General features: G+C 39.8%; 3 protein-coding genes across 3 annotated transcripts; 1 reads left to right on the plus strand and 2 right to left on the minus strand.

The window, feature by feature from the left end:
* The first annotated feature begins 39 nt into the window (after window positions 1-39).
* On the plus strand, window positions 40-2,679 carry LOC108854701 (pentatricopeptide repeat-containing protein At3g53700, chloroplastic). The gene has a single exon (XM_018628323.2). It carries the CDS (start codon window positions 271-273, stop codon window positions 2,521-2,523), a length of 2,253 nt encoding a protein of 750 aa, XP_018483825.2. The 5' UTR covers window positions 40-270; the 3' UTR covers window positions 2,524-2,679.
* On the minus strand, window positions 2,582-4,794 carry LOC108854702 (probable ADP-ribosylation factor GTPase-activating protein AGD6). Its single transcript, XM_018628324.2, has 3 exons — window positions 3,956-4,794; window positions 3,786-3,875; window positions 2,582-3,261 (listed from the first exon to the last, which is right to left on the minus strand). The coding sequence occupies exons 1-3, from the start codon at window positions 4,712-4,714 to the stop codon at window positions 2,761-2,763; spliced, it is 1,350 nt and encodes a 449-aa protein (XP_018483826.1). The 5' UTR covers window positions 4,715-4,794; the 3' UTR covers window positions 2,582-2,760.
* A 2,510-nt stretch (window positions 4,795-7,304) lies between these two features.
* LOC108849447 (cation/H(+) antiporter 20) lies at window positions 7,305-10,896 on the minus strand. Its single transcript, XM_018623002.2, is given in 6 exon segments — window positions 7,305-7,860; window positions 7,953-8,666; window positions 8,849-9,085; window positions 9,502-9,753; window positions 9,755-10,534; window positions 10,623-10,896. Coding segments are annotated over 6 exon segments (2,526 nt in total). The 5' UTR covers window positions 10,803-10,896; the 3' UTR covers window positions 7,305-7,497.
* Between the last annotated feature and the right edge of the window lie 4,515 nt (window positions 10,897-15,411).

A 15,411-nucleotide genomic window follows, 5' to 3' on the forward strand; every position in this document is an offset into this window, starting at 1 on the left:
TGCAATATCAACACTTGTTTGGTTTGACCTCTTTCTAACTTACAAGAGTAAAATGGCCATAACGGTAACATAGGCCCGCTAGCAGATACCTTGGCCCAACTATTATAGATTTAATCAGAATCTTATCTGGTTTGACAAAACCATATCGGTCGATTTCTAGATTGTTAAGACAAAACATCTTTACCCAAATCCTTAAACCTCTTCATCGTCTCTATCCTTCATCTCAGAAGCTCATTCACATCCCATCTCTCTACTTCAAACAAACAAACAATGGCCTTCTCCTCCTGTCTCAAACTCTATCCTTTCTCCATCTCCCACTCCCTAACTCTAACCCACCAATCCTTCTCTCTCAAACCCACTCCTCCTCCTCCCTCCACCGTCTCCTTCGCTCTCTCCTCTACCTCCGTCAACCTCCTCGACTCCCTCCGTAGCCAGCCCGACGACTCCTCCGCCCTCCGCCTCTTCAATTCCGCCTCAAAACACCCCAACTTCTCCCCTGACCCTGCTCTCTACGACGAGATCCTTCTCCGGCTAGGCCGCTCCGGCTCCTTCGACTCGATGAAGAAGATCCTCTCCGACATGAAGAACACCTCCTCCTGCGAAATGGGTACTTCTCAATTCTTGATTTTGTTAGAGAGCTACGCTCAGTTCGACTCCCACGAAGAGATTCTCGTCACTGTTCACTGGATGATTGATGAGTTCGGGTTAAAACCCGATACCCATTTCTACAACCGGATCCTGAACCTCCTCGTCGACGGCAACAGTTTGAGACTCGTTGAGACTGCTCACGACCAGATGAGTGTCTGGGGGATTAAACCAGATGTCTCCACGTTCAACGTTCTCATCAAAGCCTTGTGTAAAGCTCACCAGCTTAGACCAGCTGTTCTGATGATGGAGGATATGCACAGTTACGGTCTTGTCCCTGATGAGAAGACTTTCACTACGATTATGCAAGGGTACATCGAAGAAGGTGACTTGGACGGTGCGTTGAGAATAAGGGAGCAGATGGTTGAGTTAGGGTGTTCTTGGTCTAACGTCAGTGTTAATGTGATTGTTCATGGGTTCTGTAAGGAAGGGAGAGTTGAGGAAGCTCTTAATTTTATTCAGGAGATGTCGAATGAAGGCGGGTTTTTCCCTGATCAGTACACGTTTAACACGTTGGTTAATGGGTTGTGTAAAGCGGGGCATGTGAAGCATGCTATTGAGATTATGGATGTGATGCTTCAAGAAGGGTATGATCCTGATGTGTATACTTACAACTCGGTGATCTCTGGTTTGTGTAAATTGGGAGAGGTGAAAGAAGCGGTGGAGGTTCTTGATCAGATGATTAGTAGAGACTGTTCTCCAAACACGGTTACTTACAACACTTTGATCAGCACATTGTGCAAGGAGAATCAGGTTGAAGAAGCTACGGAGCTTGCTCGTGTTCTCACCAGCAAAGGGATTCTTCCTGACGTCTGTACATTCAACTCTTTGATCCAAGGCTTGTGTTTGACTAGGAATCACCGTGTCGCGATGGAGCTGTTCGAAGAGATGAGGAGCAAAGGATGCGAGCCTGACGAGTTCACGTACAACATGTTGATCGATAGCTTATGTTCTAAAGGAAAGCTAGATGAAGCGCTAAACATGCTTAAACAGATGGAATCTAGTGGCTGTCCGCGGAGTGTGATAACTTACAACACTTTGATAGATGGGTTCTGCAAAGCCAATAAGATCAGAGAAGCTGAGGAGATATTCGATGAGATGGAAGTGCATGGGGTTTCAAGAAACTCGGTGACGTACAACACACTCATCGATGGGCTTTGTAAAAGCAGGAGAGTAGAAGACGCGGCTCAGCTCATGGATCAGATGATAATGGAAGGACATAAAGCTGACAAGTTCACTTACAATTCACTTCTAACACATTTCTGCAGAGGAGGTGACATCAAGAAAGCTGCGGATATAGTGCAAGCCATGACCTCAAACGGGTGCGAACCTGATATAGTGACGTATGGGACCTTGATAAGCGGGTTGTGTAAAGCTGGTAGAGTCGAAGTTGCAAGTAAACTCTTGAGGTCGATTCAGATGAAAGGGATTGCTTTGACACCGCACGCTTACAACCCTGTGATTCAAGGGCTGTTTAGAAAGAGGAAAACAACTGAAGCTATAAACTTGTTTAGAGAAATGCTTGAGAAGAGTGAAGCAGGACCGGACGCAGTCTCTTACAGGATCGTGTTCCGTGGGCTGTGTAATGGAGGCGGGCCAATCCGTGAAGCAGTTGACTTTCTTGTTGAGCTGTTGGAGAAAGGGTTTGTGCCTGAGTTTTCTTCGTTGTATATGTTGGCTGAAGGTCTTCTGGCGTTGTCGATGGAGGAGACACTGGTTAAGTTAATGAACATGGTGATGCAGAAAGCGAGATTCTCAGAGGAAGAGGTTTCAATGGTGAAGGGTTTGATTAAGATCAGGAAGTTTCAAGACGCTTTGGCTACTCTTGGTGGTGTCTTGGACAGTCGCCAGCCGAGGAGAACTTTCAGGTCAAGATGATGATGATTATACCTTGGAGAAGGATGTTCACTTTCTAAATTTTTTAGACCATATGAGATGTTATGAATATAGCAATCATAATACAGTCATTAATCATGTCATTACGAACAAGAAAGACAGTTTTGGGGAATGAAAAAAGAATGTTTAGTTGTGTGATTACAGTTGAATATAAATTAAAATTGTGAGAATCTTTAGCAAAAACAGTCGGCTATGGAGCTTACACAAGATTGATTACCTTTAGAGAAAACCTCCACCAGTCCAAGCGGTGTCTGGTTTCCCGTTGTGACCAACGGATTTCTTGTCGTCGGCACTTTGGTAATGACCATCAAACCCATCATCCCAACCGGTCCAGCCGCCGTCATCATTAGAAGAAGGTGATGACCCCTTTGGAGCTACTGCTTCCTTCTTTGTACTCTCATTATCTCCCCAATCGTCCCATGAATTTGACTTCTGAGAATTGTTGTAATGAGCAGTTGATGATGACTGTGACACTCCTCCGGCAGATGGATTTGCTGCTTTGTTCCCACTTCCATAGTCCTGGTAGTAACCATTGCTCTCACTTTCATTATGCTGATTCCAGCTTGTTGTTCCTTCTTTAGTGTACTCTCCGACCTTCTGTGTAGCAATTGCCATAACTCCTTTCATAATCCCCCATGTTCTATGCCCTATCTCTGTTGTCTTAGTCGCTACTACATTTACAGTTTCACTCACCTTATGATCATACCCACCTTCCTTCACCTACAAAGAAAAACGGTTTCTTTTATCTGATTATGACTTCACATTAAGTTTACTGCCAGCAGAATTATGATGAAGAAAAGTAAAATGTATAGAGATTACAGAATATTCAAGAATTGTGCTCTATACAGAGTTATAAAAAAATCTCACTATACATGACATTAAATTTATTATAACAATGTCGAAAATGTGATAACCAGCGCCCAGATGACACATTAAGCTAAGCAGCAACACTTGATACTAGATAAGAAGAATACATATATTCACCATGGACTGTGCTCTATACAGAGTTATATTCATCATGAACTGAGCTCACCAGATGACAGATTAAGCTAAGTAAGCATTGACACTGATACTAGATAAGGAGACTACATATATTCACCATGTCAAAAATGTGATAACAGGCACCCACCCAGATGACAGATTAAACCAAGCATCAACATAGATACTAGATCAAGAGACTAAAGATAAGCCTTTCAAAGGTCTCCACTTTCATCAAAGCAGAATCAAAAGTGTTAAAAAAGTACCTTGGAAGTGAACTCCTTGGTTCCTGTCTGAACAACACTCGCAGCTGACTGAGCAGCAGACGCAGCAACCATAGACAATCTCCCAAATCCCTACTCAAAATACATATCAACACACAATTCAAAAAAGAGAACTGAACACAAAAAAAAAGCAATCTCAATCTCAAAATCACCTGAGACACAACAGAGAAAACATCATCCTGCTGATTGTTGCTTCTCGTCACCGGACCCGAACCCGATCCAAACCCAACATACTTGCCACCTTGCGAAGGAGGAAGCCCTTCAGGCTTAGACTCATTCTCCGCCATCCTCCTCGCGAAAAAACTCTCCTTCCCCGCAGCAGATGCCTCAAGCTGCGACCTCGTGTAAACATCCTCCGACGACTTCGACTTCGCACGTGCCCCACCACCTCCTCCTCCAGATCCCCTAAAATCATTCTCAGATTGATTCCTTCTCATATCAGATCTATACGAATCATCACTCCCCCAAGCATCCCATCCTCCTTCGCCCTGAGCCAACGGAGGCTTCTTATGCATCATCCCTCCTTCCTTAACAACAGGCGGATCGCTCCAGGCCTTTCCTTCAGCCAACGCCTGGATCCGATCGCGATACACCGACGCGGCGTTCGAGTTGTACTTGGAGATGATGTCCGTCTCCTTGGCGATTCCGTACTGCGACAGGAAGCTGTTGAGCCGCTCGTTGCCTCCTCCGGCTTCCATCTTCTTGATCTGGATCTCGGACCACGAGTCCATCGTCACGGATCTGACGAAGGAGATGTGGACGCCGAGTCCTCGGTGCTTCCCCGAGCACTCCAGGCACATGAAGATTCCGTATGAGACCGACGCCCATTGCGGATTCTTCTGTGCGCAGTCGACGCATACTTTGTTCTCGGGGTGGGATTGGAGAGCTCGTAGCTGTCTCGCCGCCGCCATTTTTTTATTTCTCCGGAGCTCCGAACACCCTGAGAGCAGATCTGATTCGGATTGATGCGTTTTTATTTTACTTTTTTCGGTTTCATCGTCTTCCTAATAAATGGGTAAGAAACTCGGTTTGATTGGGTACGTGTGTTTGCCACGTGCGAAGTTCCTGACAAAGCTTTTTTTTTTTTTAACATTAGTTCCTGACAAAGCTTTCCAGGCATTAACAGACTGAAATTATATAACAACATGAGTAACTTACATACTTACATAACAATCGTCACTTAGGATAAGAAAGTTGACAAATAGCATTAAGAAAGTTGGATAAGAAAGTTGACAAATAGCATTAAGAATGAGATCAAAATAATTAACAAGAAATCAATTGATAGACAGATATTAATTTGAGGAACCCCAGGATTATGGGACGGAGTTTATAGATAATTTTGTGCTGGAAAATTATGTCTTCGAACAAAAGTTGGATATTTTATGTTGCTGAAATGTTGCTAACAAATATTTTAAAAATCATATATCATGAACTGAAATTCCATAACTACATAACCAATCCTAATCTATATTAAGTTTCAACAATATGTTCATGAAACCTGATCTCACTTTTAAAACTACAGTGGGTAGTAGCTTAGTTTTGTATTAGTGTTTAGAGGTGAACAGAAGAAGATCTTGTTGCGACGTTCATGGCGATTTGACAAAACACAAGAAGACAAAGGAGAGAGAGAGAGGATAAAGGAATACTTTCTGTTATTGATCAAAGTGTGAGCTACACACGTTATATACACTTGACAGCTAATTCCGGAACAAACCGGTTATTGATCTAATCTAAAATGTACAATCAGACCGTAAATGAACCGATAATAAACCAATATTTCCCCTCAAGATGGAGCATATATATCAATGAACTCCATCTTGCTCATAAGATACCAGAAAGGAGAAGGATACAAAAGTTTAGTGAGCATATCAGCAAGTTGATTTGCTGTCCTGACATGAAGTGTACGTACTAGACCTTTCTTAACTCATTCCCGAACAATGTGACAGTCTCGCTCCACGTGTTTAGTCCTTTCATGGAAAACATCATTGTTAGCTATATGTATGGCAGCAGTATTGTCACAGTAGAGAGGCGCATCTTCTCGAGTTTCAATCCAAAGATCCTCCATCAAGTTTCGAAACCAAATCATCTCCTTGACAGCTTCAGACATTGCACGGTACTCTGACTCAGCGGAGGAGCTAGAGACTGTGTCTTGCTTATTCGACTTCCATGTGACAAGCGAAGACCCAACAAACACACACAAACCAGAGACACTTTGTCTAGTATCAGGACATGAACCCCAATCAGCATCTGCAAAAGCAGACAGCTTCAAATCGGAGGTAGAAGAATAGAAAAGTCCTAAACCGACAGTGCATTTGAGGTAATGTAGAACTTTGTAGGCAGCTTGGAGGTGTGGAGCTCTAGGAGATGAGGTGAACTGACAAAGTTTGTGAACCGCAAAAGTGATATCTGTTAGATTAGATCTAATATATTAGTGTTTAGAGGTGAACAGAAGAAGATCTCCTTGCGACGTTCATGGCGATTTGATAAAGCACAAGAAGACAAAGGAGAGAGAGAGGATAAAGGAATACTTTCTGTTATTGATCAAAGTGTGAGCTACACACGTTATATACACTTGACAGCTAATTCCGGAACAAACCGGTTATTGATCTAATCTAAAATGTACAATCAGACCGTAAATGAACCGATAATAAACCAATATTTTGTTTCATTGCGTAAAGTTTATATGGATAAAAAGGATAAGTGACTCCATGTTACCATGGCTATGCTTTGAGAAAATGTTGAATCTTCTGAGCTGTGACCTTGTGGCAGTTTGTCACTTGCATGCAAAGACGAAATATATATTTTAGTGATTAACTGATTTTCATGACCTGATTAATTACATGTAAACTATGATGCAAGCCAAACTCATCAATCTAATTGCAAAGAGATCATGGGAACACACAAATAAAATGTCAGCGTGAGAAATTTCCATCTATCTGTACTACTTGGAGATTTCAATATTATATTGTTTCTCGTTGGTCCCAACTGTCTGCAGCGGCGGTGTATGTTGTATACAGGGGTAGACCTAGATGAGAAAGGGGTGTGGCACATGCTCCATGCTTACTAATATAAAGCTTTATGTTATTGTGTATAGGGATGAAAAAATTAGGCAATAATGTTGCATCTTCTTTATGGATACATTATTTAGGCAACACATATATATACGACTCACTTTGACACCCATTTGTCCACACGGTCTATAACTGGACAAAAATCACAAAAACATAAAATTATGTTTTTCAAACAAACCGTAAAATTGAGTATTTTTGTCCAAATCGTAAAATCTTGTTTTTCTGCCAAACTTATAAAAGTAAAATTTTCCACTAAAATCGAAAAAATAAATTTTCGCCCCCAATCTTAAAATCAAGTTTACCGATCAAACCCCGGAAATTGTAGCAAATATGTATGTATCTAGGGTTAGATTGACAACTTTAGATGTTTACAATTCGAATTTTGCCAAAAAAAACTCCTAGAAAAATACAAGTTTAATACATCACTGAATCCATACAATAATTATTCACATTATACTGCATAATCATTATCTACAATCACTACTAATTACATCTCACAAGATGCAATTTGAAGCATAATCATGGTTATTTATTTATTTTAGGTAGAACGATCTTTCTACAATTCATACCACTTTAATTAACCACTAAGACAAAGTTCAACTAGCTACATCAACATCTTATGTTCATACATTTGTATCTCCATTAATACTTAGAGAAGACTCATTAACAATTTTGGAAACCGTCATCTCCTCCACATGAGCTTTGTTGTGTTGCTGAACCACAAGTATTGATGGGATGATGTGGTTGATCGAAGAAGCAAGCACGTCCCCAATAGGACCTAATTCAGGATGTTCGGCCTGACGCTCAGCTAACGCCGCCACCTCGGCGGACGGTAATCTCCCTCTTCCAACCACTATGAGATCAAAGCCTTGACTCTGTCCTATTGACAATGCTTCTTCAATTATGTTGTTTGGTTCCTTTTCTTTGTACTCTACCATTTCTTTCCATTTGCTCTTGAAATCTTCTAATGCTCCTTCATCTAATTCCTAATGATAGATTAAAATCTGAACTTAGTTTACCTAATTTTAATACTAAAATACCAGCAAAAAAATAATTAGAGTTCATAGGATTGTTTTACCTTTTCTTTTTCTGGATCCACGTTGGTTGTCAAGAAGGCATAATTCTTCTCCTTGCATTTACTCGGTGCTGGCCGTAACGTGACGGCGTTACTCCTCAACGTTTCTCTCACCAAAAACCTAATGAGAGTAACTTTAACCGCAGGATGCTCCGCCATCCTCCCGGCGAGCTCTAAAGCCTCACGGTCGTCAGGACCACCAAAGAAAATCACACAAACCCTTTCAACCACATTAGAGCTATCAATGTTCGAACTTTGGGCCTCGATGGAGCCAAGTCCACGGTCAACAAGAACCGCCACGGAACATGGTGCGTTCTTCAAAACCCTCTGGTTAACTAATCTCCAGCCATGACCGACGTTTTCCGGTACGTTTCCATCTCCTCCGTCTTGGTGGCGATGGTGGTCATGACCATGATCAACGTTCCAACGTTTGTGGAAAGGTAAAATGATCATTGTGACCCTCTTGGTCTCTGCCATGTGGCATATGTCTTCGTGCATTGTGTGTAAAGGAGAGACTGCGGTAATAGGGCGGACCGCGACTCGACCTAGTTGACGGTAGGCTTGGAAGCCTCCTATGACGTTACTGTGGCACTCTCCATGACGGTAACGCTGGACGAAAGGAAATCCGTTTTTACGGGCTTTTTGCACCATTATGATTGATGAAGATCGTTCCGTTAGTTCCATGAGGTGCATGACGAATAGTTTTAGCTGCAGCATCTGCCAATAAATATGATATTAACTAAGATTAGTACCTAATGCAAAAGGTCAAATGTTATACATATATCAACAATTCAACATATGAAACGAACATGTAGCATAGATAACATTCTAATATAGGCATCAGACCATGCATAGATTTAAATATAGATTGTAAACACAAGCATATATAAAGAAGTAACCTTGGTGGTTCGGATGGACTCGATGACAGAGATAAGAGATGATACATTGGCTGGACCATGGAGGCAGGCGAGGATGCGAAGCTCTTCCTTGGTGGAGTCCTCGCTCGCCGACAAGTCCTTTAGTTTGCGGTGGGTACTACGTGCCGGCTTGTAAATGGCCATTACAGTCGGCGTTGTAATGAACGTTGTGAAGAGTGCCATTAGCACTAGTATCGCAAACGTCTCGTCGTTTAGCACCTAGTTAAACCCAACCCCACGCACGTACGGTTAATTAATCATTATTAATTAATTAATATATAAAAAGTCAAAAATATTTTTAAACTATTTTTAATAAATATTTATCTTCCGAAAACGAAGGATATATCTTTATATCATTAAAATTGTGTACATAAAAATGAACAGATATATTTTTTTTTTTTTGAACAGATACTCGTCTTGTTTGTTTTTTGTGCTAGATGTCCCCATAAAATGATCGCATCATGACTTCTTTAATGATTAGCGAGGACTGAGGAGTGACGACCCATATGTCAAGATTATGTTACTAGGTTATAGTTTTCTTAGTTATATTTTATTGCATTTTCTTTGGCCATATTTATATAGCCAAAACAAGAACCTTTAAATAGAAAAATAATTATAAAACTAGAAAAGCTAACCTTTTTCTCCTTGCCTATATTGAGTACAATGAGCTCCACCAAACCTTTCGTGTTCATCAAGAAACCAAGTGTCAACGCTTCTCTCGCAGGAACCTTAACCATCACCGCCACTGCAAAAGTCCCGACGATCTTTCCAACGCAAGCCGTAACCACGACAAGACCCAACATCCCCCACGACACAGCTCCTCTGATCTTCGCCACGTCAGTTTTCAATCCACTCGTCGCGAAATAAAGCGGCAATAGTAAACCGGAAGACAAAATCCTCAATCCGTTCAATCAATCTCTGACCAAACTCCCCATCTTTCGGTATAGTCAAACCGAACACAAACGCTCCGAAAATAGAATGAATCCCAATCAAATCCGTCGCGAAACCGGAAACCATAACACCAGCTAACGTCAAACACACGAAAGACTCTCGTACGACGCCGTTTTCAAGAGATCCGCGCTTCGCGACCCATTTCATTCCGGGTCGGATCACAACCAACATAAAAACAACAAATCCGACACCTGATAACAGAACCCACAGCGACACCAACGGACTCTTTTTCTCCCCACCGCCTTCACCGTTACCCGCTAACGCAACCGCTAAAGCGAGTAAAATCCACGCGGCTACATCGTTGAAAGCGGCTGCAGCCATCGCGGTTTCTCCGATCTGCGTCGTCAGAAGCTTGAGCTCCGCCAAGATACGCGCCAACACAGGGAAAGCCGTGATGGAGAGCGCTACACCCATGAAAACGAGAAACTCGGCGTACCCCGGTCTATCGACGGCGGTGTAGAGAGTGCTGCGGATCACAAACGCGACTCCGACGCCGCCGAGAAACGGGAGCGTGATTCCCGCGACCGCGATTCCGAACGCGCGTTTCCCGCTTCGGCGGATGGATGATAAGTCGAGCTCGAGACCGACGAGGAAGAGGAAGAAGAGGAGGCCTATGCTCGCGACGGATTCGAGTATCGGCATGCTCCATTTCGGGAAGATACGGTCCATGTACGTCGTGTTTCGTCCTAAAGCAGACGGTCCTAACAAGATCCCTCCCTTTGAAAAAAAAAATGAAAATGATGATGGCAAATCCGTAAATAAAAACGATGGCAGAATTGTAATATAGAGTGTAGTTTTAACTCACGACGATCTCAGCGATGACTTTAGGTTGGCGAAGGGGTTTGAAGAGGATGGCGAGGGAGCGACTGACGGCGATGATTAACGCCGTTTGGATGATGAGTAACGGAAACGCGAAGTTCAAGGGATTGTCGCCTTGCCATGCTCCGTTGGATGAGGTTTTCACGGCGGTTATGTTAAAGGTCATTTTGGAGATTTCGCGGACTATTTTGTCTCTCTTCTCTATTCAGAAAGGCTGATTTTGGAACTTGGAACATGTGATATAGTTCAAGTGACAAGAAGTTTTGCATGAAGACATTTATAGGCATTTTTTTTGTTTGAAGATTCAAAAGTTAATCATGTTTGCTTCTAACTTGTGTTCACTTTCTGTATATCACGTGCGACTTTGAATTATTCAGGTTTACTGTAACGTACAAATTGTAAATATGTAGTCACAAGATATATATATATATATATATATATATATATATAATAAAACTATAAGTTTCTATTTTAAATCGGCAAATAATATAAGATCATCTACAATGATTAAGTTTATTCTTTTTTTCTTCAAAAATTGATTTATTCCAAAAATTAAACAATATATTCTCCAATCGTTTGTTTTAATTTTTTCTTCAAAATACTCTAAATATGTTCTATCACCATTTATAATTAATTATTATTAATATATTATATGTTTTAAAATTTACTAATTTTACCCAACTATTTAGTTTTAAGAGTAAGCTGACACAAATACTATTATAAGCTAAACATTAGTACATGATACAATTATTACATATAACAGAAATAAATAAACAAAGATTATTTGATTTTATAAAAGAACCAAATATATATATATATATATATATAAGTGATTAACCATAACATTTCAGAAAAATGAGACTATTTTATTTAAATTTTTTTCAAAATCGAATATAGAAACTCAGAATCTAATATTTTCATGTTCTTCATTATTGACATCTAATTGGATGAAAGTAATAATAGAAACTTTAAAATTAGTTGGGTAACACTAACACTTATAATTTATTTAAGTACAAAAAAAACTATGGATTAGTTTGTAAATATAGAAGTTTATCTTAAGAAAATTAAGAAGTAAAAATTATTTCTTTAGCTATTCAATTCTTCAAAATATGAAGAAACAAAAAAAATGATGCAAAAATGAAATATGAAATACCATCGAAGATGCTAGATGACAGTAAACTTAATAAATTTTAATTATGCATGTCATTTTCCAAGTTATATTGTTTTAATTGTTTTCACAACATATAACATATTATTTTGATCTGATAACCAGTGGCGGACCCACTTGAGAGAATGGGGTGTCACATGACACACCTTAAATTTGGATAAATACAGGTTTTGTATGAATGAATAATGAGATATCATTAGCTTTGCTGGTAAAAAACCCTATATGACACCCTTCAAACTCTACAGTTGACACTTATGAATTTTTTTTTCATGATTTGACCCATGTAAAATCTAGTCCTGGGTCCGCCACTGCTGATAACATTTTATTTTACTAGGATATATGCAAAGCAACGTTTAGGTACTTATGTTGCCTTGCACCACATTAATTTGTGATAAATACAATCTAAAAATAATGTATGCTTACCCCTTTACCTAATTAACTAATTTTAGACCTAATTAACTAATAAAAAACTATTTCAGAATATATCTGTTTATTTTGGTTAAATATATATTCCTTAGCCCTTTAACCAATTCCAGAAAAAAAAACATCTGCAATGTTTTGGGTTGGAAATAGTGTTTCTTTCTTGGAGTTTTATGGGTATGTTGCAAGATGTGGGTGGTCTTTCCTTTGTCGTTTTTGGTCAATCCCTTAATTTATGTATAACCATGCCAATTGATTGTAGTATTTGTCTTTTGGTTTCTTTATTGTACATTTGTATTCTAATTAAAAAATTATCTAAAATTAATTCTAGACAACAACGAACAAAACCATCTTAAGACGGGAAATTGCAAAAAAATAGACTGGCTTATCAGAATAAAAGACTTCACGATCCCCACAGAAAAAACCCTAGTCTCTCTCGACTCCTTTCCTCAGCCGCCTAGGAAAAATTTCAGATCTACCTCCGGTCCGGCGTTTGTCCGGTACCGGAGGGTTTCCTCCTCTCTTCTATCTTCTTTTTTCTTTGCCTTCTCCATTCTGACTCCAACCCTGCGATGAGATGCGTGCTGTTCTGGTTCGGCGTGGTGGCTCCGGAGACTTGTACAGTCAAAGGAGAATCTTCACGGCGTCTTTGGAGGAGCAGTGAATCGCAGGAAGGCGGAAACGGGTCAGGTCGGCTTTTAGGGTTGAGAGGAACTATCGGGTCGATTTTCCGTTTTTGAGTCCGGTGGTCCTCTCGCGGCGACGACGCGTGATTCAGTGGGGTACCTCCTCCACCTTGGATCTACAGTCCGATGTGACGGTGAGCCAAACGGAGGTGTGATGCGACGGTTGGTGAAGATGGCTCTGGTCCTCGGTTCTCGGGGAAGACGTGTCGCAGGGTTCTGTTTCACCGGAAGAGTCTACCGGACGACGAACTCTGGAGTGGTACACGGTGGAAGTTCACATCCCAGCGCTGGCGGTGACAGCTAACGACTCGTCTCAGCGGTGAAACTTCACGCCATCTTGTTCACCTTAGTTACTGGCCGGTCAGTGTACGTTCGCCAAAACCCGACTTTCATTACGGGTATTTCCCGGTTCATGGCTAAGGAGCGGATTCTAAACCTCGACGGTGACGGGTTCTCACCGGATTTGCGCTGCAAGGCGATGAGATGTTGGGCCGGGCCTACCACTCTAATCTTTAGGAGCCCAATGTCATGAGCGGATTTGTAATCCGGTTTTAATTTTGTTGTAGTCAAGTGTTTTAGAATTGTCGTCTCGTTTTGGTCTAAGTAGGGGTTAAGAGACGGTTCCTCTCGGGTCGTGAGAAGAACTCGTCTTATTGTGGTGAAAAATACACCGATGAATTAGATTGGGTAGTCTAGGATCCAAACCAGTTTCGACTCCAGTGTTCCTAGGCGATACTAGATCTCGTCGGTTGTATGTTGGGTTTAAAATCTCTTGGGGTTGTAATCCTGTATTCACATTTGGCTAATGAAAAGTTGATGTTGAGTTAAAAAAAAAAATAGACTGGCTTATCAGCGAAGTAGGAATCATGTGAATCGCATGTGGGACGCGAGACACCGGCGCTGACATATATATGCTACGTCGGTGTGGATGGGTTTAAGCAAGTGCAACCAGTTGATACATACGTATCTATGACTTCTCTTATTAAAATATCATTTTGGCATTATTTTTCAGTAAATAAAGCTGTTGGTTTTTTTTCCAAGAAGTGGCATCTCTATTACGCTGCTTGTTTTTACGACTTTCCTCCTTACTTTTACAAAACTAGAAAGTTCAAGTTTGAAATAAGCATAGTTGTGGTAGACTTTATACAAGCCAAATGTAGCCTTCCACGAGTCTGGAATGGTGACATAACCATATTTGAGCTTCTAAGAAAAGAAAAATATCAAGAACAGTGGACTCATATATAGATGCTATGTTATAAATGATTTAATCACACTGTGGTTCAATCAGGCCATTTTCATCTTCAACTGATCACCCATGTTTCTGGTGAAGAAGACTCTTTTCCCACTCACACGATACACGACTTCTTATTTCCCACTCATACACCACAAATTTGGATAGCACACGGTAAGTCGGTGATGACATCTAAACTATTAAAACTGAAGTACACTTAGCTATGTCCCCTTAATTTTGCACAAAATTTACAATACTATGCCATTGGTTTTATAAACTGTCCTTTTAGAATATTACTAAACCACCTAAATAAATTCACGACACTAGCATTAAATATATTTGTACATTAACCGAATGAACAAGAATTAACGTCACCATTCTTTGGTTTATCTCGGTCTGCATAATCAAAAGCAACTATATAAATATTTAACGCCATAATTGTATGAATATTTAACCACATAATTTGATCCAATATTATATAATCGTCTAATAAACATTGTTGTGCTATCAGTCAACTTTTACGTATCTAAACTATTAATTTCATGTATAGTTTGTGTTTACTGGTTTTTTTAATGATCAATCGTATGATTTGTAACAGAATATATATTATGATTTGGAAAACATGTACAAATGTTATTATATATTTAAAATATGTATTTAGGTTACATAATAACATCTATATTATTAAAGTTGTAGTACAAAATGGAGATGTTTGGATACAAGGATAGGATTCTTAATGAAATGTGTTTGGAATCAAGTATAACTTTCACTTAAGTTATTAATCAAAAAATCGTGGCCCATTAAACTGCAAAACAATATGTTTAAACTATCCTTAATTATATGTCAAAAATCGTGGCTGTCAAGTATAACTATATCTTTCACCTTCAAATATAACCACACCTCACCGTGTTAAAAAAAACATGGGTACGGTTACAATACAATTAATATATTTTAATTTCACTAATATATGAATGAAACTGTTTCTACCTTAACATTTTATTCGTGGCCGATCAGGATGTATCTATATTATTAAAACTGAAGTACATTTTAGATTTGTTTGGAAACAAGAATATCACTATACTTCTATATTGTTTGTAAACATAGATAGCATTTTAAAAAAAAATAAAAAATTATATTATTAAAACTGAAGTACATCTATTTTATTAAAACTCAAGTACAAAATCGAAGTGTTTGGAGATTTGAATATGACTATTAAAAAATTGGAGTGTTTGGAAACATGGATTGTAGCCTTTTAAAAGAAAAATTAATT

The sequence above is a fragment of the Raphanus sativus genome, chromosome 4 (genome assembly GCF_000801105.2).
Source record: "Raphanus sativus cultivar WK10039 chromosome 4, ASM80110v3, whole genome shotgun sequence".
Lineage (NCBI taxonomy): Eukaryota > Viridiplantae > Streptophyta > Magnoliopsida > Brassicales > Brassicaceae > Raphanus > Raphanus sativus.